The sequence below is a fragment of the Mustelus asterias genome, chromosome 7, assembly GCF_964213995.1.
Source record: "Mustelus asterias chromosome 7, sMusAst1.hap1.1, whole genome shotgun sequence".
Lineage (NCBI taxonomy): Eukaryota > Metazoa > Chordata > Chondrichthyes > Carcharhiniformes > Triakidae > Mustelus > Mustelus asterias.
This window is the reverse complement of record NC_135807.1, coordinates 124,677,488-124,701,118: the sequence shown is the minus strand read 5'-3', so window position 1 is coordinate 124,701,118 and position 23,631 is coordinate 124,677,488. Positions and strand designations below refer to the sequence as shown.

General features: G+C 40.1%; 1 protein-coding gene across 42 annotated transcripts in view; it reads right to left on the bottom strand.

The window, feature by feature from the left end:
* The window catches only part of fam49bb (family with sequence similarity 49 member Bb), a 181,074-nt gene that overhangs the window by 37,274 nt on the left and 120,169 nt on the right, over nt 1–23,631 (bottom strand). For 20 of the 42 annotated variants that reach the window (XM_078216757.1, XM_078216788.1, XM_078216760.1 and 17 more), the window contains 2 exons: nt 11,593–11,705; nt 7,453–7,535 (listed from right to left, as the gene is read on the bottom strand). In XM_078216757.1, the coding sequence (XP_078072883.1) occupies nt 7,453–7,525 (73 nt within the window). In that variant the 5' untranslated portion in view covers nt 7,526–7,535; nt 11,593–11,705. Of the gene's footprint in view, nt 1–7,452; nt 7,536–8,091; nt 8,175–11,592; nt 11,706–23,631 lie in introns of all 42 variants that reach the window. The other 22 variants (XM_078216781.1, XM_078216778.1, XM_078216775.1 and 19 more) reach the window with 3 other exon arrangements.

Genomic DNA, 23,631 nt, shown 5'->3' with positions numbered 1-23,631 from the left:
CACTTGAAAGCACAAAAGGCCAGTGGATGAATAGTGCTAATTTTCTGCCATGAGAATTTCTGCATAGTTGCCAATGGAATGGACTATATGTAGGAATCAGAATAATAGTGCAAGTTTTGAGATTTAGCAATTTCTTTTACCCTCCTTTCCTGAATAATAACAAACCTATTTAAGTTATTCTCAAGCATTAGGGGAAGGTAATAAATTGGTGCTACTTTATAGGATCGTCACATTTTCTACCTATTCTGATTGGCTTTGGGAAACCTGTTGGCTTATAGCATGCACATTAAAATGTCACCATAACAAGCAACATCCCCACTAATCTTCCACTTCTTTATCATAAATGTTGAGACCTGTACCATAAGCAGCAGTTAATTTTCTACCTGACTAGCAACATTCTGATTCTCAAAAGACTACATCCAGTACGGCCTAAGAGAATGGTTAAGTTGAAGCACGCTGTAAGGAGAATGCACATCATTAAAATAATGAGAATTATTACACAAATTAAGTAACCTATCTTTGGATAATCATCTTACCATATGAATATATGCTCAGTGCTTGGTCCTCTGCTATTTGCAATTTTTATTAATGACTTAGAGGAGGGGGCTGAAGGGTGGATCAGTAAATTTGCTGATGACACCAAGATCGGTGGAGTAGTGGATGAGGTGGAAGGCTGTTGTAGACTGCAAAGAGACATAGATAGGATGCAAAGCTGGGCTGAAAAATGGCAGATGGAGTTTAACCCTGATAAACGTGAGGTGATTCATTTTGGTAGGACAAATTTAAATGTGGAATACAGGGTCAAAGGTAGGGTTCTGAAGACTGTGGAGGAACAGAGAGATCTTGGGGTCCATACCCACAGATCTCTAAAGGTTGCCACTCAAGTGGATAGAGCTGTGAAGAAGGCCTATAGTGTGTTAGCTTTTATTAACAGGGGGTTGGAGTTTAAGAGCCGTGGGGTTATGCTGCAACTGTACAGGACCTTGGTGAGACCACATTTGGAATATTGCGTGCAGTTCTGGTCACCTCACTATAAGAAGGATGTGGAAGCGCTGGAAAGAGTGCAGAGGAGATTTACCAGGATGCTGCCTGGTTTGGAGGGTAGGTCTTATGAGGAAAGGTTGAGGGAGCTAGGGCTGTTCTCTCTGGAGTGGAGGAGGTTGAGGGGAGACTTAATAGAGGTTTATAAAATGATGAAGGGGATGGATAGAGTGAACATTCAAAGACTATTTCCTCGGGTGGATGAAGCTATTACAAGGGGGCATAACTATAGGGTTCATGGTGGGAGATATAGGAAGGATGTCCGAGGTAGGTTCTTTACTCAGAGAGTGGTTGGGGTGTGGAATGGACTGCCTGTAGTGATAGTGGAGTCAGACACTTTAGGAACATTTAAGCGGTTATTGGATAGGCACATGGAGCACACCAGGATGATAGGGAGTGGGATAGCTTGATCTTGGTTTCAGATAAAGCTCGGCACAACATTGTGGGCCGAAGGGCCTGTTCTGTGCTGTACTGTTCTATGTTCTATGTTCTAATATTATCACAGTGTCAGCTCATAAGCAGAGAGGACACTGGAGAAGGAATCGCCTCACATGTATTAGTCCAACTGACAATACATTTAGGTAAAGCTGTGAGAATTATTCCACAAGGCATCCTATAACATCTAATCAATATATGATTGAATGATATTCAGGAAACATGAACAAAATGGTCAAAGTGTCTTGATAGACACATGAACAGGAGGCGAACAGAGGGATAGAAATCACGTATCGGCACAGGCTTGGTGGGCCAAAGGGCCGGTTCTTGTGCCATATTGTTCTTTGTAGAATTTGGCACTGAAGCATTATCCTAACAGTAGAGGCATTTGGTTAGTTTTCTTACCAATAGTATGCTGCATGGATCAATGAAGGCAGTTAATCAGAAAGATAGCAGCCCAGTTATTTTATTCATAGATAAAAATTTCAATTGTGACCCTGTTTGTATGCATTTGTATTGCTTATTTTATATCATTCTGTTGCTAGTCACCTGCAATAAAATCAGCAATCACACAACTCATAAAAAGCTCTGCTTGTAGCTGAAACTGCTAAGAGCATTGATGTAATACTTTTTGTGCATGCATTTGTTCTAGTGATTGGCAACTGCTGTGGATATGCTGGATAATACCCTTTTCAGAGCAGAGCAGTTTTGGAAACATGGGGGAGGGAGAACACCAAACTAATGCAGTGGTGTTGGTCATGGGGTTTTATAAGATGTGGTGGTGGGGGAGGGAGAAGTAAGAACAACGGCAGCACTGCCCATCTACGAAAACATGACAATGTTTTTGTACATGCTAGCATATGGCTTTCCCCAAACTAATTAAGCTAGGCTTCAGTCCTCCAGTGTGTGCAGAAAATGCTTCAGTAGACAACAATGGTCAGTTCACCTGACCCAGAACATTTTTGGCAGAATTTTTATTCTATACCAAAGTCAAATCTAATTGCTGCAAAACTTCAATATCATTCAAACAAGTGTGACTAAGAATCAATCTTCAAAATGTTTGTGTTTCTTCTTCATCTCTTATCCAAACATTATAGGATTAATGCAAGGGGATTTGAGACCTCCTGTTTAATTGTTGACTCTCCATACATTTGGCTCTTCATGTATTTACTGTTAAATAAATTTGGTCTAACTTTTAGCCTGAAGACAGGTTCCATACAGTGGAGCTGCCGTGAAGTTGGGAAACCAAAATAAATGGTTGGTGCACATCTGATGGTAGTTAGAGTGGTGGGTTTCCTGGGTAGCTTTTTGAGGGTGCTTGAAAAAAGACTGCAGCTCCTGACCTGTAAACAGTTCTGCAAAGGCAATTATCTCATGGTTTAGGCTCTTCTCACCCTTGCCAGGTCTCCCATGGCCTGGGAAACCAATTGAAAGGATTTAAAATAGAATAGCCATTAAAGTGGAGGCCAATAACGGCCCTTTTCTCATGAACTGACAGGTTGCCCACCCCTTGTCTTGCCTCCATTAAACTGAAGTGGAAGATTTCAAGGCATCATGGGTTCTTGTTTCAGATTTTTTACATTTTGACCTGACTCAACTCCAACCTACCTATTTTAGGAGTCAAGAATTCAGCCCTCTCTTTCTACTATTTACCACTGTGACTTGCTTACTACTATGACTTTTATAAACTTGCCAATTTTAGCAAATTAATGTTATGAGACAAGACTATATTAATGATACTATCTTCCAGCTTTCCATGCTCCTACCGAACTACTTGAATTAAATATTTACTACATCTAAGATTAAAGCTGCTATATTTTACCATTTATATTACTTTCCCTTTATAAATTGGCATAAAGAAACTTCACAGAAGGTTAAATCACGTTTTCAAAATGTATACTTTTAGCAAATGTAACTGTTGTAGGACTGAGGAAACTAAATTGAGTAATTGATATCAATATTCCAGGGGCTTAACTCGAGTTAAATTTTGTGATGACCACAAACATAACTCTCAGACACTACGTAGTGAATTTACTTTCATTCTGAAGTATTCTACTGGACCATTGGTAGTTACTGTCAACTTACAACACCAATTGTATTAAAACATTTTTTCTTCCTTCAGCCTACACCAGCATTGACCAGTCAGCCTGTAAAAATAAATATTCTTGTGGTTTTTCAGTTACTGAAAAATCACTTCATCCATAAAAATGCCTCCAGAATCAAACATTTATCAGAGGTCAATGATGCATTACTGTAACTGGTACATGGTTAACCTATTGACACAGAATTGTAATTATTGCAAATATTTTAAACACATGTAGAAAGCAATATGGATTAAGAATCAGTTATAACCCACAGTTAATGAAATATGCAAAAACACTGCCCTGTAATTTTAAAAGTTGCAGACAGAAAGGACACAAGTAACATAAATGACAAAAAAAACATGGACAATCAATAGGGCTGTTGACCGAGGTTAGTAACAACTGGTTTATATTTAGTAATATGGGGGAAAACGTTAGCTTCATTGGAACAGTAGGCTTCATGTTTTTTAGTGTTATGAAAAGTTGTGCCAAAATGTTTTGGCTTTGTGAACACTAAAGTACACAAGTATAATCAACAGTCTTTGGCATTTTCACCGAAAATGCTTGGTCAGAAACACTGCAGAAGACTGTAGAATAGATGCACACAGAACACTTAATTGCAGCAAATATTGACCCATAAAGTTTACTTTACTACAAAAACAGCAACCATGTACACTGTTCGCATTTGTTGCACAAAATGTAAATATGAATGGTTTTAGGTTACCACAAGCAAGAACAATCATTGCATAAAGCACCTGAAGTTTACATTTAGCATGCAGAAGGACCATATGCGCTTATGACCACAACAGTGAAGCTTCAATCTGCTATAAGCACAAAATTATTTAGTAATCAGAACTTCTGATTTCCACTGAACAAGGGCAAAAAGATCAGATTTATAGGCATCACCTAATCTTCCTTATTCACTGGTTGACATGAAATAATCTTAACCAAACAATGCAAATTTAGTAGATTAATGAGCCAGCCTCATCTACTGTAGCAAATAGCACAGCATGACAAAACAATGACTTTAAAGCATTTGTTCACAAACGTAAAGCAAATATATATGTATATACGCACACATATATACATATGTTTAAAATGGATCTTAGGGATGAGATGAATCTCCAAACTCCAATTTCTAATAAAGCCTAATCTTGCAGCAACCACAATTTCCCACTTTTGACAAATAGATAGTCAACTGCTTAAGATGGGCCTTTATTTTAAATGAATCTTTTCCAATGAGAATAAACAAATAATCTTTCAAACCAGTGAAAAATAGAAGTGACAATTTTGTCTCCCAGAGCAGTATTTAACTTTTTGCATCAAATTAACATTTTAAAGTTACTCAGTCCGTGCAAATTTCAAATTGATGGCATCTTTGATTTAATTGAGGGACTTAATTGCTGGTTTACCTGCCGGTTACAGTAAAAAGCTTTTTCTGTGGGCATACCTGTCTGCAGTAGCCCAGGTAGGGGTTGTGCTTGAAGGCAAGTGAGGGGAAACTACTGCCTCCAGAGATTTCCCTACGCCTTCAATATCAACAGACCCAGAGAAACAATTTAAATGCTGTCCCTGGCAGCATGGAACATCCCTGGCGATTAAAGGAGGACTGAAGACTGTTCAGAAATGGTGTTTCTGAACAACTACACATTGTTGCCATCATGGCTATAGAACATGCCCTGCAATGTTAGTGGGTTGGATTTCACAGTGCTGGCAAGCCATGCTTCTATCTGAAGTAATCCTGTAATATAAATATGACATATGATTTTACTTGTTAAGAAGAAGGTTAGGGAAGAAGGCAATTCAGAGACTCTTTTACAGAGAGGAGATAAACTTGACCAGGTTTATCACTGGTAGTATATTATCCGGGGGGGGGGGCTTGTTCTTCAGTGAGATAACATCAGATGTGTATCTTAATGGGAATTAACTGTGAATAGGATCCACAGAAAAAGGGCAGGGAAGAGAGAATGAAAAGCCACAATATCTTATGGATTTCTACACAATGCACTAAATAGCTGGCAAAGCACTTCAGGTTCCAGATAAATAATTGGTCTCTAGCAAACTGCTTTTAAATTTGATGGGTGCTGTCAGTGTGGACAAACCAAAGAACATGACTTTATTAGCTTTAGGGGGAAGAAAATAGTAATCACGGAATAGAAAATACAGCTCAGTGTGATGTCAATTAGTACACAATTATTTTCATAACTTTTTAAGCACAGAGAAGTTCCTTCATCCCAATCCTAAACACAGCAACAAATAAAGGTGATATACATAAATGCACAGAAAGCATGCAAAATGTTGGTTCCAATTCACAAGATTACTGCAGATTTTATTAGAGAATCACAGAGGTACCAGGATGAAATACAAGCACCATGCAGTAAAAGACTTGGGCGGTAGGGTCCCCATGTTGGCCTCCAGAAAACTACTTATTGTTTACTAAATACAGGGCAATACACTCTGGCAAAACAGTATCTAATTCATGGATAACCTCAACCTGAATGGGAATTGAACCTGCACTGTTGGTGTTGCTCCACATCACAAACCAACTGTCCAGCCAACTGAGCTAACCAACCCTTTGCCTGCACATATATTGGGAGCTGATACCTCATGAAACTTCAGTGCTTCAGCCATTAAATACTATCAGCCAAATAATCTCAGAGCAGCCGTCTCCACTGTATTTTTACATGCTCATACATATAAACTGCAGGCACAAGGTTACATACCAGTGTTGTCAGCTACAACTGCAATGAGTTTTAACAAATTGTCGCCTAGGTTTTAAAGTGTTGTAGCACACCTTATGGCAGTAGTCAAAAACAAAACTGATCCTGCCAGCAAATACAATTCTCAGCAACTGAATAAAGTTGTGTTGGCACTGAAGAGTGGAAAAGTATTTTGCTTAAACACTCAAGCTCATTGACAGACTAGGGATGCGGAAGGATGGCTGGGTGAACTTTATGATGTATACTACATGGTGCCTGTACTGATGTAACGCTCTGCAATAGATTTAATAATGATATTCTGACACAGCTGCAATGAACATGCAGATGCAGCCATTAATTTACACTCCATGTTCAGGAACATTTCAATTTCAGAAACATCAGCAGAAAGCAGGAAAAGGACGCCTAGAGCTCCAAAGCTATTATGTAATACTGTTTTATTTCAGACACTTGTACAACATGCTTTGTACATTACTGCAAGCAAAGCAACTACAGCAATAAAGATGGCAGCTAAATGCAAATTGAGATGAGCAGATATGACTGACTGGGCAATATGTTAAAGACCTAAGCCCCCCCCCCCAAATAGTTCTTACCTGGACACTGAACCATCCAGAAACAAGAAGAGTGTATAAAAGATTTGCACAACTTCATCCCCCATAAGTATAAGTCTCGCAATCACTTATGAACAAGGTGCCCAATTATTTAAATTGGTCAACAATAGTCAAAATAGTGTAGCAAATAAAAATGTAAACCTATTACAAATTAGAGACATATTATCAGTTAAATGAAACAAAGATAAATGCAAACAGAAATCTACAAGAATTAAAGACTTTCAGACCTAACAGGTTGGTGCAAAGTTAACTTTGTGTACAGGCATCATATCTGATTGTGAACACACAGAATGGAGCTTTTTAAATTAAAAAATCATTTTACCCCTCCATATTCACCGGTCAGTCACATCTGAATTCTCATCTCTTATGCAACATCCTTCAGTCCCCATCGTACAATTGCAAGAATTTAGTGATTAGGTCAGATAGGAAATTAAAAACAAAAAACATTGCTGACCCTTTCAGCTTTACCATGCAAAGCAATTTAAACATGCATCAAATACAAGTGCAGTGTAAGAGATGCAGTCTACTGCAGGCAGGAAAAGAATATAAAATGAAGAGCATTCTCACTTTCAAAGTCAAGGAAAAAATTTGGCCCCTGCTCAAGATCTGTGCATGTCAAAACTTTAAGAAGGTTCCCCATGTTAAGGTACCTGCCAAGACAAGAAGGAAGAAAAAACGTTTTTTCCCCTTAAATGTAGAACAGCCCAAACTGAGGAGCACTGCAAAAAAAAGTCTTTAAAAGACTACAAGGCATGTGATAGAAATTCACGATCAGCTCACATGGCTTATATCATCTACAGGTAAAGCATTTTACCAGCTGTGCCAACTGCTTAAACTAGAAATGCTGTGTGGTTTTTCTTGGTTACACTGTAAGCAGCAACATGTGCCAGATGTCACTAACGTTTCTCCCCTTCCCCGGAGACAGAGGTGTTGAAGTAGTTAAAGCTGCTTGCAGGCATAACAGCCACCCTGACAAGGAGGACCTGAGAATCGGTGAATGGAAATTAAAAAGCTTTTTAAATAAAAGCAAAAAAAAAAGACAATTAAATCATGGGATGAAGTTTGCAGCCACAATGGAGAGGTCATGCAACCATTGTTAAGTGACAGTATCCTGCTGTTGCGTGCGTTTCTAATACCTGTACTGGCCTTCACTCTGGTGAGACAGAACATATTTTGTATACACCAGCTGTGAAGGATTAAACTTACTTTCAAAATCCAAGAAAAAATGTGAAGCATTGTGGTCTATGTCCCTGGTTAGCACCTTAATCAGATTACCCATGTCAGCAAACCTAAAAATAAAATGGTAAATCATTTAGTTCCAACAATTCTCAATAGGGCCCGGGGTTCAGTCAATGCTGGCTCTATGGGGTTCCACCCATTGCATGTGGTTTTACAGAGATTTGCTGCTGCTGAGGCGCAGTTCCTTGAAACAAAGCCTCAGTACGATCACTGTTCTTCTTGAAATGTTGCTGTTGAGCCACATCGGAGAGATTAAAAACATCTTTCTCAGAAGTACTTTCATACAAATTGCCTTCACGGAAGTTGACTTTAGCTAACACATAACTGCACAGCACAAGTTCACTAACCAGATCACAGTAAAAGGGATTAGACAGTTTAAATAGAAAGCAGCTGTTGAGGAAATGCATATTTTGCTGTTATAGCAGCTAATAGGAATTCTCTCCGACCAAATTCAGGATTATTTTCTTTTTACATTTAATTAACCGAACATGAGCTAGGAACACTTTGCCGCATTTTGACCAAATTTAGTTTTTAAACACACAAAAAGTGAGACACATTGTGTAGCTGATCTTCCAACATAATACTCCAGACAGTTAACATGCAGGTTTTTTTTGCTATTTGCCATTTGGCAACTTCTCAATGCCAGCCATGCCTTCAAGGCAGTGTTTCAGCTCATCCACACACTAAATTAACTTTAGCAAAGGCCACGGAATTGGTCACCTTTTCATTCTCTCAATTTAGGAATAATGTTTTTCTCCCTGACATGCCATACTTTTAAAAAAAAGTAGACCAAATATATATGTGAAGGGGTTAAAATCTTTGAATACAGTAGAGTTCCCCTGTGAATTAAGTACAGCAGTTTCCTGGGAAGCTGCTGTGAAGATGGTTTCAGTGCACTTCCCACACTTGCAGATGGGCAGCGCAAACAGGTTAACCAAGAGACAAGAGAGAGTGAGAACTTTGATAACCACAACATGGTAGCCATAACAGCAGGATTGTGTAGCCATGTAGGTATACCTCATTAGTAATTAATCATAACTATTCAAGCATATAGAGGCTGTAACTGGTTAACTATATTCACCTGACATAAATGAAGTAATCAGAATTATTATTGGATTGGGTGGCAATTGGATATCAATGACCTCAGAACATATGTTTACTTGTAATTAGTATATGCAAATTACATGCAAGATAAGCAAAGGTATAATTGTTCATGCCAAGTATCACTCAGTAAGACTGTACGCCACCTTGTGGAAGACTTCCTCACTATAACTTGAATAAAGGCCGATTTAACACTCCGAAAGCTTTGTCAAGGTTACGATATACAAATTTTGCTGGATAGCAGCAAAATTCAGTAATATGAATAAAATTATTACTCTGTACAAATTTACACATTAAAATGCATAAGTTACTTCTACATTTTAATGCAGCTAGTGCTGGAAATAGAAAGATAACTGTTAAACAAAACAAAACACCCAAAACTGAACATAGACCCACAAAGAATAACTTCCCACAGCTAACTGACAATTCGACCAGTATGCAAACCCCTCTGCCTTTGAAGGAACATGATAACCAGGACCTTAAATGGTTTCCCACATCCCAGCCAAAACCCTGCTCGAAAGTCTTTTTTAAAATTAAATTTATACCCGTTGGTGCTTTTTTCAACATTTGACATAAGCAATTCATATACTTTGCAAAACGGCGGCATAAAACATACCAGGGATTTTATACCTCTAGTCCTTTTGCTTCCATTCTCTCCTCTCCTGAAGGGAGTAATTCATACAATTCCATACACCCCTGGTGTGAGCAACTCTCATTCACATTTTGGCCAGAATAGTGACCTTTGACTTTCATCCCCAGCCCAGGGACACTACGGTCATCAGTGGCTTCCCATCACTGCCAGGTTAAGACTACTGATCAGGGACTGCATGTAGCACCACAAATCTATGTGGTGAGACACCACTGAGTTCAGGATTTTAAAAAATATATTAAATTTAATTTTAATAATGCTCCCCAGATCCCATAACCTTGAAAGAATAAATGCATATAAGTCACATAGTTCAAACCCAAGAATGTAAAAATAGTGGCTTGCTGCTTTTGATATTACCCTATGTGTACAGAGGTCCTTGTTGCACAGAAAGCAAAAACCTGCTCTTAAAATTGCCTTGGCATTGTTAAAACTATGCAGTGATTCAAAGTTAACCTAACTTCTGCAATGTGTGCAGAAAAAAAACGAACTTCTATAATGTTTAATAAATGTACGGTGAAGTTTCAAGAGAACTTATAATTCTTTATAAGCTCCTGCATACACACTTCCCCAAGAGCAGTTATAAACTAGCTCCTTCAAATCATTTCCAAATAACCCCTACGGGAGGTTAAAACATTCCATCTTAAAACACTGCAGTTGACTGAACTCTGAAATATATTTCTGATCAATTCTAAAATTACATAACCAAGAAAAAAAGTTATGTGATCATTCCCCACCGCCCCCCCCACCCAGATTCTATCAACTTATATTGTTGTGAAAGATTCAACCACCATTAATAAGTGAAAATAATTTAAACCAGTTGATATAATAACTGTCTTGTTCGCATTGCTACCAATAGACGATATGTGCTTGAATACTGCTGGTTTTTAGCAAGCTAAAACAATGCAATTTACAGCAAAGGGGACGTGTACATTTTCCACTCTTTGACCATCCTACCCTCACTTCTAGATTATCACTAAGTCTAATGTTTGCTGTTGGTTATCTAGGACAACTAACACCATATACTAGGAACTCCAGGGACAGCACAGCTTACCATTAAAGTGTAACTGCATTGCCAGCTTCCTCCTGACTACAGCATTTGTACGATATCACAATGAATAGCTATTCCAATGGTTGAAAATACAAAGAGCTTCAATAGTATCAGGATGGAGACTGACCCCTTGATAAACAAGTGCACATTCTCATTACCCATTTCATATAAACTTTAATAGTTATGGTGGAAAAGATTGCACAGGACAAGCCAACTACCTTATTAAAGATATTCAAATGCAATGCCATGCCATGATTAATTTCAAGAAACTTCTTATCCAAGTCTCCTGACGAATAAAAAGGCATATCGAATGTGCAAGAGAAAGCATGTCAGGGGCTTTTGAGAGTGAGAGAGTACAAGAGCATGTACAGGAGGACAGCAATATATCATACCTTGAATCCATGCAGCAGAAATTTTGACATTATATAGTTTATAAACTGCAGTGCTATTTGGTGTAAAGTTGGCAATCAAACTTAGGGAAGTAGCATAAGACAATTTTAAGGAAATAGTCCCAAGACTCTTGGATTCCATAGTTGTAATATAATTGCAAATAATTCAAAGTGATTCAAGAACTTCAGCAATTAAAAATCATAACAGTATCTCTAAAAAGCTTCATTAGTACAAATGATAAATTATATACCAGTACTGCAATATTTTGTAATTTTCTTACCAAGAGGGAAGAGTACAGTTATGTGTGGGTTGCAAATAATATCAACTGCATCCAGTCACAACTTGCCCACTTCAGCAAGGTACCAGAGGGCTGCCCCAAGCATGAATTGCCATCTGAGGTAATGAAGGAGAAAAACATTAGGAAAAATTGGGGAAGAAAAAAGTATTCTTCACACATAATTTGAATAATTAAGCTACGACCTCACATAATTAAGTCCTCCCTTCATTCAGCCAAGTTGTTTTCGGTAAATGGCTAACAGCCTCCTCTCATTCAACTTTCCAATTCTTCCCCTTTCCTTCCATTTTGAAGGCAATGAATCATGTGGAGGTATGTTACCAATGGGCATCCATCACCAAGAAAGCTTGCTCAAGTTGCCAACATCGTGGTGTTGTTCTCAAATCTTGTACCTGTTCTTCTTCTTAACCTATCAATGTAATTCCTCCTTTGTCTCCCTCTTGCTCTGCTGCCATCAACTACACCAGTCACTGCCAGATGTTCTAGCTTTTCTCTCCTAGTACATACTCACAGAAGTCGTACCTTGGTAATAATTTGTAAAAGTTCTCTTGGTGTGTCTATATTCCTCAAAATTTCATTTGTTGTGTGCATTGCCTGGCTAATCCTCAACTGACATCTTGGTTTCTTTGTAGATCTTCCTCTGTGTCTGCCGTGTGTCATCTACATATCTCAGGATTTTTTATATTCTGTCCACCTACAGAAATTCCTGGTAATTCTGATGTCTTACCAATTATTTCAGTGTAGAAATGCTTGTAGATGCTTATTAAAAAATCCAGGGTTTAGGAATAAGAAAGAAACTCATGCAGAATTCTTGAATAAGCATCAAGACAAATTGACATATGGGATTCTTGGCAATCTTATTGAAGCAACTATATAAATGGATTCAAAAAGCAACTAGGTGTGCTTCTGTAGAAACAGAAGGCATTGAGTAACATGTTGAGAAGGTGGGTAGGTGAGATTGAAATTTATCCAAAAGTAAAAGCTTATTGGGTACAAAACTATTTCCTATTTCTTAAATTTTATGTTCCTTGCAGACCAAATTTATGTTAAATTGTCTTTCTAATCTGTCATGATTATGGAAGGTTATTAGATTAATTGTATATGCTCATGTGTTTGTAAAAAAAATTGGAATGAACTAGATCATCCTGAAATATTTCAACTAGATATTTACAATATTGTTAAAGATATTTCATTTATAGTTCTCATTATTATTACTGGATGAGAAATGATACTTTATTATATAGCATAACTTGAATTTTCCACACATTTCTCTCAGCTATCTTACCCTCTATCACAACTGCCAATGACTGCAGCCAATCAACAAACATCTTCAAAAATGCCACCAATGTAATTTCACTCTTGATCCACAATACCTTTGCCAAATCAAAGACAGATATCAAGAGTGAAAATGGCTACCAAGCCTTGCTGAATGTTCAACATTGAGCATTTTGTAGCTTTTGGGTCATTGCATTTTGAGAGGTATACGGCAAATCTGCATCCTGCAATTATCTGTATAAAAAATGAAACGGAAATATAGTAACAATTAAGCTAACTACAGTAAAGTTCTGCCGTAGGCCAGGGCATTACATTCGGTGAAACCTTGCAATCAGTCAAATCATGAACGACGAACATACTTTACATAGGGAGTCAATTAGATAGGTTCTAGCCAAGCTAAAATTTGACATGTGTAATGGATCAAAGGCAATAAAAATTATGTACCTAATAAGTTAAAAGAAAATGGTTCTGGGGAAATTGTTTAATAAAACAAGAACAATGCAAAATTAAGTAGTTTACTTGAGAATGCAGGTGGACTGTGATCAGGAAATAAATCACAGCAACAAGGAACACCCACATGCAGATGATGCATGCACAGTGCATATTTCCTACTGCAGGAAATACATCATGGACACCTTTTTTTTTGTACTTCATTTAGGCGATTTTACTTATTTTTCAGCATTTCCTAAAATTGGCTTCTATTTTTTAATGTTTAAAACCATGGATAAGCCACCAGTTGGGCCTTTTGTTCATGAAAGAGGAAGTTGTGAATGATGGAATTTTACTGTATTGAAACTTGTATAAAATAACTTGAAGAAATATGGCTAATATACAAGAGCTACAACAATTTAGCATAATGCATTCTTAAAGAGGCTTGGACTTGAACCAACAGTGCCAATAAATTAACAAACAATAAGCTGAACAGCATGACTGAATTGGACCTTTTTACTAAATCTTACAATGTTGAAGGAAAAGCAAGAGTGAAAATTACCTAAAATACGATGTAATCATGGGAATGTCATACAATGCAGAGAGAAGAGTTTTAAAGTTGATCCAGAATGCAGATGGTGGCAAATCCAATAACACCAATATCATGAAACAAAACATCCATGAGCTCCATGATACCCAACTTACACCAAGTCAGGTTTTTTTAAAGGTGGAGAGACAGGTCTTTAGGGGGGAGACAATGTGATTCATTAAGAACAAGCTGATGGCCTGCACGGAGAAAAAAATGTTATCCATGTTGCAGGATAGTTAGGAGACCTCTTGTTTAAATAAGATAAACAAAACAAGGGACAAAAAAGGTGTGTTCTTTATTTTGTATAACTATACCGAGATGTGTTGTGCCAACTGAACCAAGTGAAACTGATCATAACTATTAGTCTATAAATTCACTTTATTGTGGAATAAAACAGTTTAAAATTTTGCCAGAAATATTTTGGGTGAGATATACAATGGAGACCTTGCCTCTCAGGTTGGCAAAAATCCCAGAGCATTATTAAAGAGGACCAAGAGAGGTCTCATGGCCAATATTTGTCCCTCAACCAACCTAAAGCAGGCCATTTATTTCACTATTATTTATGGTACCTTGTTGTGCACAAATTAGCTGTCACATTTCTTTGTTTTAACGCAGCAGCTGCGCATCGAACATACTTAGGAAATGCATGGGTTAATTAGCGATAGTCAGCATGGCTTTGCCAGAGGGAGGTCATCATGCTGAGAATTTTTCAAAAATGTGATCAAGTGTGTGGATGAGGGAAATTCTGTTGATGTAGTTTATACGGATTTTAGCAAAGCTTTTGACAAGGTCCCGCATGGGAGACTGATTGAGAAGGTTAAAGCACAAGGAATTCAGGGAAACTTGGCGCGATGGATCAGAAACTGGCTCAGTAATAGGACTCAAAGGGTAGTGGTAGAAGGCTGTTCGAGCGACTGGAGGCCGGTGTCCAGTGGTGTGCCACAAGGTTCAGTGGTGGGTCCTTTATTGTTTGTTACATACACAAAATATATAGATTAAAATGTGGGGGAAATGTTAAGAAAATTTGCAGACGACACCAAGATGGTTAGGGTGGTTAGTGAAGAAGATGGATGTAGGTTGCAGGCAGACATAGATGGATTGGTCAGATAGGCAGAGCAGTGGCAGATGGTACTTAACCCTGACCAGTGTGAGGTGATTCACTTTGGAAGAAGAAACATGGCAAGGGAGTATTTAATGAATGGCAGGACACTGGAAAGCTCAGAGGAACAGATGGATCTTGAGGTACTTATTCACAGATCCCTGAAGTCAACAGAGCATGTGAATCGGATAGTGAAGGCAGCATATGGGACACTACTTTTATCAAGAGGTAATGTTAGAGTTGCATAGAGCATTGGTTAGGTCACAGCTGGAGTACGGTGTGCAGTTCTGGTCACTTCACTATAGGAAGGATGTGCTAGCAGTAAAGAGAGTACAGAGGAGGTGACTATTCCAACACACCTTGGTCATCCTTCCACATTCTACCATCCATAAACTTGGTCATCCAGAACATTACTGCCTATATCCTTACTCACACTCTTTCACCTATCGCCCCTAGGCTCGCTCACCTATGTTGGCTCTCAGTCAAGCAACACTACAATTTTACCTAAAAAGAGGGCAACACTACAATTTTAAAATTCTCACTCATGCTTTCAAATCACCCCATGGGTTTAGTCACCCCATCTATGCAATCTCCTCTCGTTCCACAACTCTCCCAGGATATTCACACTGCTCAAATTTGGACCTTGAGCATACCAATTTAATCACCCCATTACTGGTGGTTGTGCCTTCAGCTGCCTCAGCCCCAATCTCTTGAATTCCCTCTCAATCTTTCCATCTCTCTACCTCATATTTCCTCCTTTAAGACACTCCTTAAAACTTACTTATTTTACTAAGCTTTAGACCATCAGCCCAAATACGCCTTAAATGGTTCAATATCAAATTTTGCTTTATAATTCTCTTGTGAAATGTCTTGGGATGTTGTTTTCTCAGGACTTCAAAACAATGGAATTTTCCAGTTCCCTTCTTTAAATATATATGTTTCTGAAACAAGCTGGATAAATTCCCATTATTTCACTTATTTTGTCTTTCACTATCAATATTGGCCTGTCACCCAAAGTTTCTGATAGTTCCTGCAATTAGGCTATTTTTCCTGATGAATAATGATGCCATTTACTTTGGCCATCACTGTAGATCTTGATTGGCCACTTGGACCTGCATTCTCCACCCATATAAAACAGCAACACTATTCATAACTGTTAACAATCCAGCTGAGATCAACAATTCCACATTCAGGGAATGCTCTTACTGAACATGGAATAAAATTGAAATCGACCAGGGATTGTTGCGACATATTAACCAACAATATGAGCCTTACCTCACATCTGATCAATTTTACTCAGTATGGACAATTGTTTTAAATATACCTTAAACGGTTTAAACATTTAATTAAGTCTTGTCCGAATGGAAGAGATATTATTTTAGTCTGAGCATAAAAATGATCAGACGCTCTGAACAATGGCAAATCAGTAAACTGAGATTTAGCGCCACCATGTGACCACATATAAAACAACCAGGAACATTTGTCCTAATCAGAAAGTAGGTCTGTTTTTTTTATATACTTTTCCAATTCAATTAAATCAAGTCCAATTCAGAGTCTCAACAAGTTGAGACATTTCCGATCCAGGCTGACAAGACAGGGCATGCAATCCTCTACCCTGTCTTGGGCCTGATCTACATGAGCCAAGCTGATTGGAGTAGGCAGACGTCTCCACCCCCCCAGGCTTGATCTCATTTGCATCTTAGCCAAAAGGCCGAGATACCGCTTTTAAAAATTGCTTCATATGAAAATGAAGCTTAAATGCAACCCAATGGCCACTACCAAGTGCAGCATCCGCATAACTACACTTGATCTTAGCCAAAAGATTCTGGCAAGCTAAGCACATCCATCCCCAGCACTCCACTTAACATGCATTAGCAATGCAATCTGCAAGGAAATTAAATCAGATCAAGATTTCAGATTTTAGAAGCATCATTCTCAAAACACTAATATTTTATTTGAATGAAAAGTGATCCGTGAATATTAAGCTAGATAGATCAGAGCATTTACAAATCGCAGGGGTAGAAACTCAGTACTTCCCCAATAATAAGTTTGGTTAGTGTAAAACCGAATAGAACAGAAAGTCAGTTGTACAGATCAGGTGAAGTTCTAAAATGTGTGAAGAGGTGGGACCGGATAATTGCATACACTGAAAGTCACACAGAGAGCACGTACTAATGTACAAAACTTGTATTCCACTTGCTTTGATATAAGCTAGCTTGAATCGCTCCAATTCCATAATAAAAATGCTAAAGGAGTTGAACCTTCCTAAACTGAAAATATAGCAGCAGCTTCTAAAAGTCATCTGCCAAAATCTGAATATTAGCATTTGTTTGTGGAAATGTCTAAAGTGTCGATTAGAAATATCATAGTACAATTCATCAATGCAAAATTCACCCTTGCTGTTTTTGGGAATGAACATTTATAATATGGTCTACATTTATCATTTTAAGTACAGCACATTTTGGATGTTTATGATGAAGTTGGTGTTATATTTGGCCTTGTAAAAGCTGATTTAATTCATATTGACTGGAGATAGCATGAAATGTTGCCATTTTTCAGGTTGAATACACTAATGCGAGATCAGCCCCAAGAGAACTGTGCATCTAAGTGCTGAATTGTATAAGCATTCTTGGTTTCGCATGTTTTCGATCAAATTTCAAATCTCTGCAAGATGACAATAATCTTAATACATACAACAGTATGGAAATACTAACGGTAAATGTTAGAAATATATAACAGGTCAGGCAGCATTGGTGGAGAGAGAAAAACAAGTTGTAGGTTCATGTTGATGACCTTTCATCAGAAATGAAAGGTTATTGACCTGAAACTCTGGGGTGAATTTTCCTGTTCCGCCCACCACAGTAATCGGAGCGGGTGAGAGGTGGATGAGGGAAAGGTCTGTTGACCTTGGGCAGGATTTTCCGGTTTCAGGGCGAGTGCAACCAGAAAATCCTGCCCTATATTTTTCTCTCTCCACAGATGCTGCCTGATCTGGTGAGTATTTTCAGCATTTTCTGTTTTTATTTGAGATTTAGGGCGGCACGGTAGCACAGTGGTTAGCACTGCTGCTTCACAGCTCCAGGGTCCCGGGTTCGATTCCCGGCTCGGGTCACTGTCTGTGTGGAGTTTGCACATTCTCCTCGTGTCTGTGTGGGTTTCCTCCGGGTGCTCCGGTTTCCTCCCACAGTCCAAAGATGTGCGGGTTAGGTTGATTGGCCAGGTTAAAAATTGCCCCTTAGAGTCCTGGGATGCGTAGGTTAGAGGGATTAGCGGGTAAATTCGCGGGTAAAAAAAAGGGATTAGCGGGTAGGGCCTGGGTGGGATTGTGGTCGGTGCAGACTCGATGGGCCGAATGGCCTCCTTCTGCACTGTAGGGTTTCTATGCTTCTATGATTTCTAGCATCCACAGTATTTTGCTTTTCTAGAAATTATAGCCACCCGGCAAAGGGCAAAAAAACAACTCCAGGCAAACTTAACATATGCCCGGCAATTTATAGAATATAATCATTTAATTGTTGCATTGCAGAAGGAGGATGGTCAGCCCATCGAATCTGTGTCAGTTCTCTGCAAGAACAATTTTGATAGTTTAAAAGAAACTCGGGCCATCGGCAAGACTCGGCAAAATGTAGACAGGAGGCCCAATCAACATTCAAAAGTAAACCGAATTGCATGCAAGGGGATGTTCAGCAGTGGTCTGAGGTGCGATTCCCTAAGGCAAGTATCAGATCCACTTGTGGGCTACGAGAAACAGGAGTGCTTCACCCAGAACTGAAACTGAAGCCTTCAGCCGCCTCCAGCCACAATCGTGATCTCTCAGCACACCTCAATGTTCTGTTTCAAATTCACTAAGAAACTAATACCAATATAACTATCAAATGATTTTGTAAATGTCATTTTCAATTATCATTACTGCTTTATTGGCCAGAAGAGAAAGAAACCAAGAGTGATAGAATTGAAAAGTTGAGAAATGATAAACTTGTGTCAAACCTTGGCTAGTTACACCTAGTATACTTTGCACAGTGCCAGCTTTAAAAATTATAAGAAAGTATATATAGAGTCACTGGAGAAGGTTCAAGAAAGATATACATGGACAATACCAAAAGATTATACCCATCAGGAAAAGACAAACAAAGTGGTTCTCTTTTCTCTTGAAAAGAGAAGGCTGAGAGGTGACTGAATAGAGGTCTTTAACGTTATGGAATTTTGATATAGTACACGCAGAGAAGGACAGAGAGAGTTTTGAGTCACAGGGAAAACTAAAGGCCATCAGTGCAACACTGGTACCAAAAAAAAAATCAAATACAAAGTAGGACTCAGAGGCCTGAATTTTACATTCCACAGTCAGGAATGCACATAGAACTGTGTCAGGTGTGCATCCTGGTATCATTATGCACGTGTGCAATATTAAGGTTGGGGGGCACGCACTGGAATTGGAGCTGTGCCCGCTAACAATTAGAGGGTCAATTAAGGCATTGAAAACCCTATTGATCGAGATTTTACATTACCCATGCGATTTCACACTCACTGCATAGGCAAAACGGGCAGGCAGACAATCTGTTTTTTCATGATGTCATCCAAGGGCAGGATAAAGACCAGCGAAATTGAGAGTAGTTTAGGAGATAGTTTGCTGATGGTTGCTTAGTGAAACTTGACAGCTTTATGGAGGATTAGCAGGGTAAATACATGGGGCTACAGGGATAGGGCCTGGGTGGGATTGTTGTCGGTGCAGGCTCGATGGGCCGAATGGCCTCCTTCTGCACTGTAGGGATTCTATGCTTTATCTCTGTTTTTAGCTTCAGTCTTTGCATTGCCTTAATTTCAGGCTTATTAGGGTCTCCAAGGCAAAGATTTAGGGGTGTGGAGCCTTCCAGTCACCAGACAGCTTTCTGCTTCTCTGGTAATGGGGATTATCTAATCCATGAGTGGGAGCTCCTCTGAGGAGGAAGACAGGGGCAGAAAATAGAGGAGGCCAGGTGCCTGCAAGCAGCATCCAAGGGAGCAACCTGTGGGAGAAGAGACACAGGCATATGGCCAGCAAGGAGTGCAAGGTAGAAGAAGCCGCAGAAGACCCCACTATCCTGCTGCCAGTGTCTCCAAGCAGTGATCTAGCTACTACAACATGTACTACAACTGCTATGGGAAGCCGCACCAGCTGTGCAGGGGGCACAAAGGTGCAGAAGGAGACCAAGGGTCTATAGGAGTGGAGACAAGATGTGTCATAGAAGACTCAGCCTCACGAGGGAGACTTTGTGGTACCTGCGCAATGTCCTTGCGGACTTGGTGCCACATGGCAGCGGAGGATACCCGCTCCCTGTAGCCATGAAGGTCACAACAGCCATGAACCTCTATGCAACGGGGTCCTTCCAAGACTATATGGATGGCCGGCATGGAATATCACAGGCATCCTCCGCCCACAAGTGCATCCATGAGGTTACGGATGCGCATCATGCTCTGGACTTCATATCATACGTGCGTAATGATACGAAGATGCACACCTGACAGAGCTCTATGTGCATTCCTGACCCTGGAAAGTAAAATTCAGGCCTCTGAGTTCTACTTCGTATTTGACTTTTTTTGGTACCAGTGTTGCATTGATGGCCTCTAGTTTTGCTATTCCCTGTGACTCAAAACTCTGTCTTTCTTTCTATGCTCTATATCAAAATTCCATAACTTTAAATACCTCCATTAGGTCACCCCTCAGCCTGGCATTTTCGAGGGACACCACAAGCTACAGGAATGGTTCGTTGGGGACAAGGAATATCCTCTCAGGTCTTAGCTGATGATGTCAGTGCAGAGAGCAGAGACTGCAGTGGAGGTCAGGTAGAATCATGCTTACAGTGCCACCCGATCTGTAATCGAGCGGTGCATCAACCTCTTAAAGAGGTCCTGCTACTCGACAGGTCCAATAAAGCCCTCCAATACAGCCCCCAGAGGGTCTCCCACATTGTTGTGGTCTGCTGTGCCTTATACAACCTGGCTCTGCAGCGGAGTGATATCATTCCTGAGGGCAGCCTCAGCGGCACGTGTCCTCGAACAAGGAGGACAGTCAGGAAGAGCCCACTGAGGACTCAGAAGATAGAGACCAGGCAAGGGTGAGAGTGCGCATGGGCAAGGCGGCTAGCGATGTCCTCAATGCGGGAGGCTCTATGGAGGAGGACTAGTTTATTATCCAATAGAGTGATACCTGACGCCCCCTTCCTGACCCCCAGAATGTTGTGACCGCTCTACAATCAGGAGATTAAGGTGGCTCAGTTCTTAATCATCAGGCTGCCTGCTGTTTGGTCAACGCAGGAGGGCGAGGATGACTCGCAGTGAGGAACACTGTGATGCTCCTCAGCTACTGGTGTTTAATTCCTGTCTTAGAATCATAGAAACCCTACAGTACAGAAAGAGGCCATTTGGCCCATCGAGTCTGCACCGACCACAACCCCACCCAGGCCCTACCCCCATATCCCTACATATTTACCCACTAATCCCTCTAACCTACGCATCTCAGGACACTAAGGGGCAATTTTAGCATGGCCAATCAACCTAACCCGCACATCTTTGGACTGTGGGAGGAAACCGGAGCACCCGGAGGAAACCCACGCAGACACGAGGAGAATGTGCAAACTCCACACAGACAGTGACCTAAGCCGGGAATCGAACCCAGGTCCCTGGAGCTGTGAAGCAGCAGTGCTAACCACTGCGCTACCGTGCCGCCTGTCTGCTGCCAGCGGGTTGACTCCCGGGCTCACGTCTGACTGAGGTTCTGTCCTATATTCTTTAGAGCAAAGGGACAAAAGGGGATTAGGAATGAGGATCTTGGATTCACGGACTCATGCCAGAGTTCTATCACTGCAAATGAAACATAATAGTTAATTCAGTGACGTGTTCAGATTTAACAAACGTGAATGCCCTCCAACTACCTGTGCCTGACCTCACCCATGCCGTGCCCCTACAATTACATACACTTGCGTCTCCCATTATGTCTCGGTGTATTCCCAGAATACACATCAGAGGTGGAAGCAGCCTGCTGCCTTTCACACCCTATTGCCTGAGATGTCCTTGGTGGGCATCCTCTGGAGGGCCGGGACTTGGAGGTCTACTTTCGGGTGACATTGGTCGTGTCACTCGTTCGCCCACTGTGCCTGTGTTGATTCGGCCTCAGGAAAGGGGGATTCAGATTGGCCGTGCACTCCTGGGTGGAAGGCCTGGGATGTGCTCCAGCAGATCCTCCTCCCTCTGAGTGCTTGCGGGCCCCTGGGTTACTCCATGGGATGGAAGGGCAACTGGAACGAGCTCCAGAAAGCTCAACGCTTTCTGGAGCTTTCTGGGGGGGGCTTCACATTTATAATACAACAAAATCACAGTTACATTCCCTATATTTAAATTTACATGTTCAAAACAGCTGTACTCCATTTCGCCTGCTGGTGGCACTTTTGAGCTTCTAATCAAATGTTCCAACCAATGCTAACTGATCCTGCTTTGTAACAGTATTTCTAGCCTAAAGCGTTTCTATCTTATTTGATGTACCTGTATTGTGGAATCATTACAAAGAAAAACTTGGGATCAAAAAACCATGGGTTCCAGAGGATAGTAGAGTCTTCAGATAGCGAAGTTGGGTGGACTGACCAAAAATATAACAAAGCTTGATAATTTCAATTTGGTTCAGTGTTCAGAAAGCGGCCCTATTTCTGTAAAATGCAGGACCCAATGAATTGCAGTATTTGTTTGAAGCAAACCAATTTTAATATGTACTAAAATCAATATATATTGACCCTATTCTGTACCTTCAATGTGCCAAAAAGCTATAGGTAGGATTCTCCACAGACGTCGGACTGCAGGCTTTGGACCGAAAGAAGCAGAAATGTGAGGAAGCCCAGCTAAGGTTGACTGGAGTGCAGGTTGTTCACGGGGGTGTCCCAAAAGAGACACAAGAAACAGGTGAGCGGAAAGAGCTGTTCACATTAAAATCAGCTGCATGGAATTTCTGAGTGTTCTTCCAGAGCAGAACTCTGCATTAAAACTGATAAGAGTCTAATTTCCAAGTTGGAAGTTACTGTGACCAGTATTGCAGCTCCCTACAACCTGGAAAATTTTAAAAAATCAACTTCTTATTGCATCAAAACTACTGTCAATTGTAGTGAAATTTCAAACAGTTGATTTTACGGATAATCTGTTGCTAAAAGAAGAATCCTGCTTTGTGTTTGGTGGGGGGGGGGGGGGGGGGTGGAAATAAAGAAAAAAATGTCCTGGGGCTCCAGAAATGTTCACTTGATTTCAATAAACACATTGCTGCCAATAATAAGAAAACTACTTTGTAAGAGGAGTTATGAGCAGCTGTGCAGGGAGGTTGAAATACATTTATAAAATTCCCAGACTCTGGGGAGCCGCCCTGCAGTTACTGCAGGGAGCTGGTTTTAATACATCTGCTCTACTTCTAACTTTAGAGTCCCATTCTCCCAAGTGCAGCTTTGCACTTGTGCTGCTGCTGCTTGGCACAGAGGCTTTGATACATCAATAAGTCAGTTAATTTCCATAAACTTGCTCCCTCAAGACTGAGACTTCAAAGCTACTTGATACATCAAAGTTTGAAAATTCCAGACTCCACTGTATTTTTTTAAATTGCGATTCTACTTTTCAGTATTTT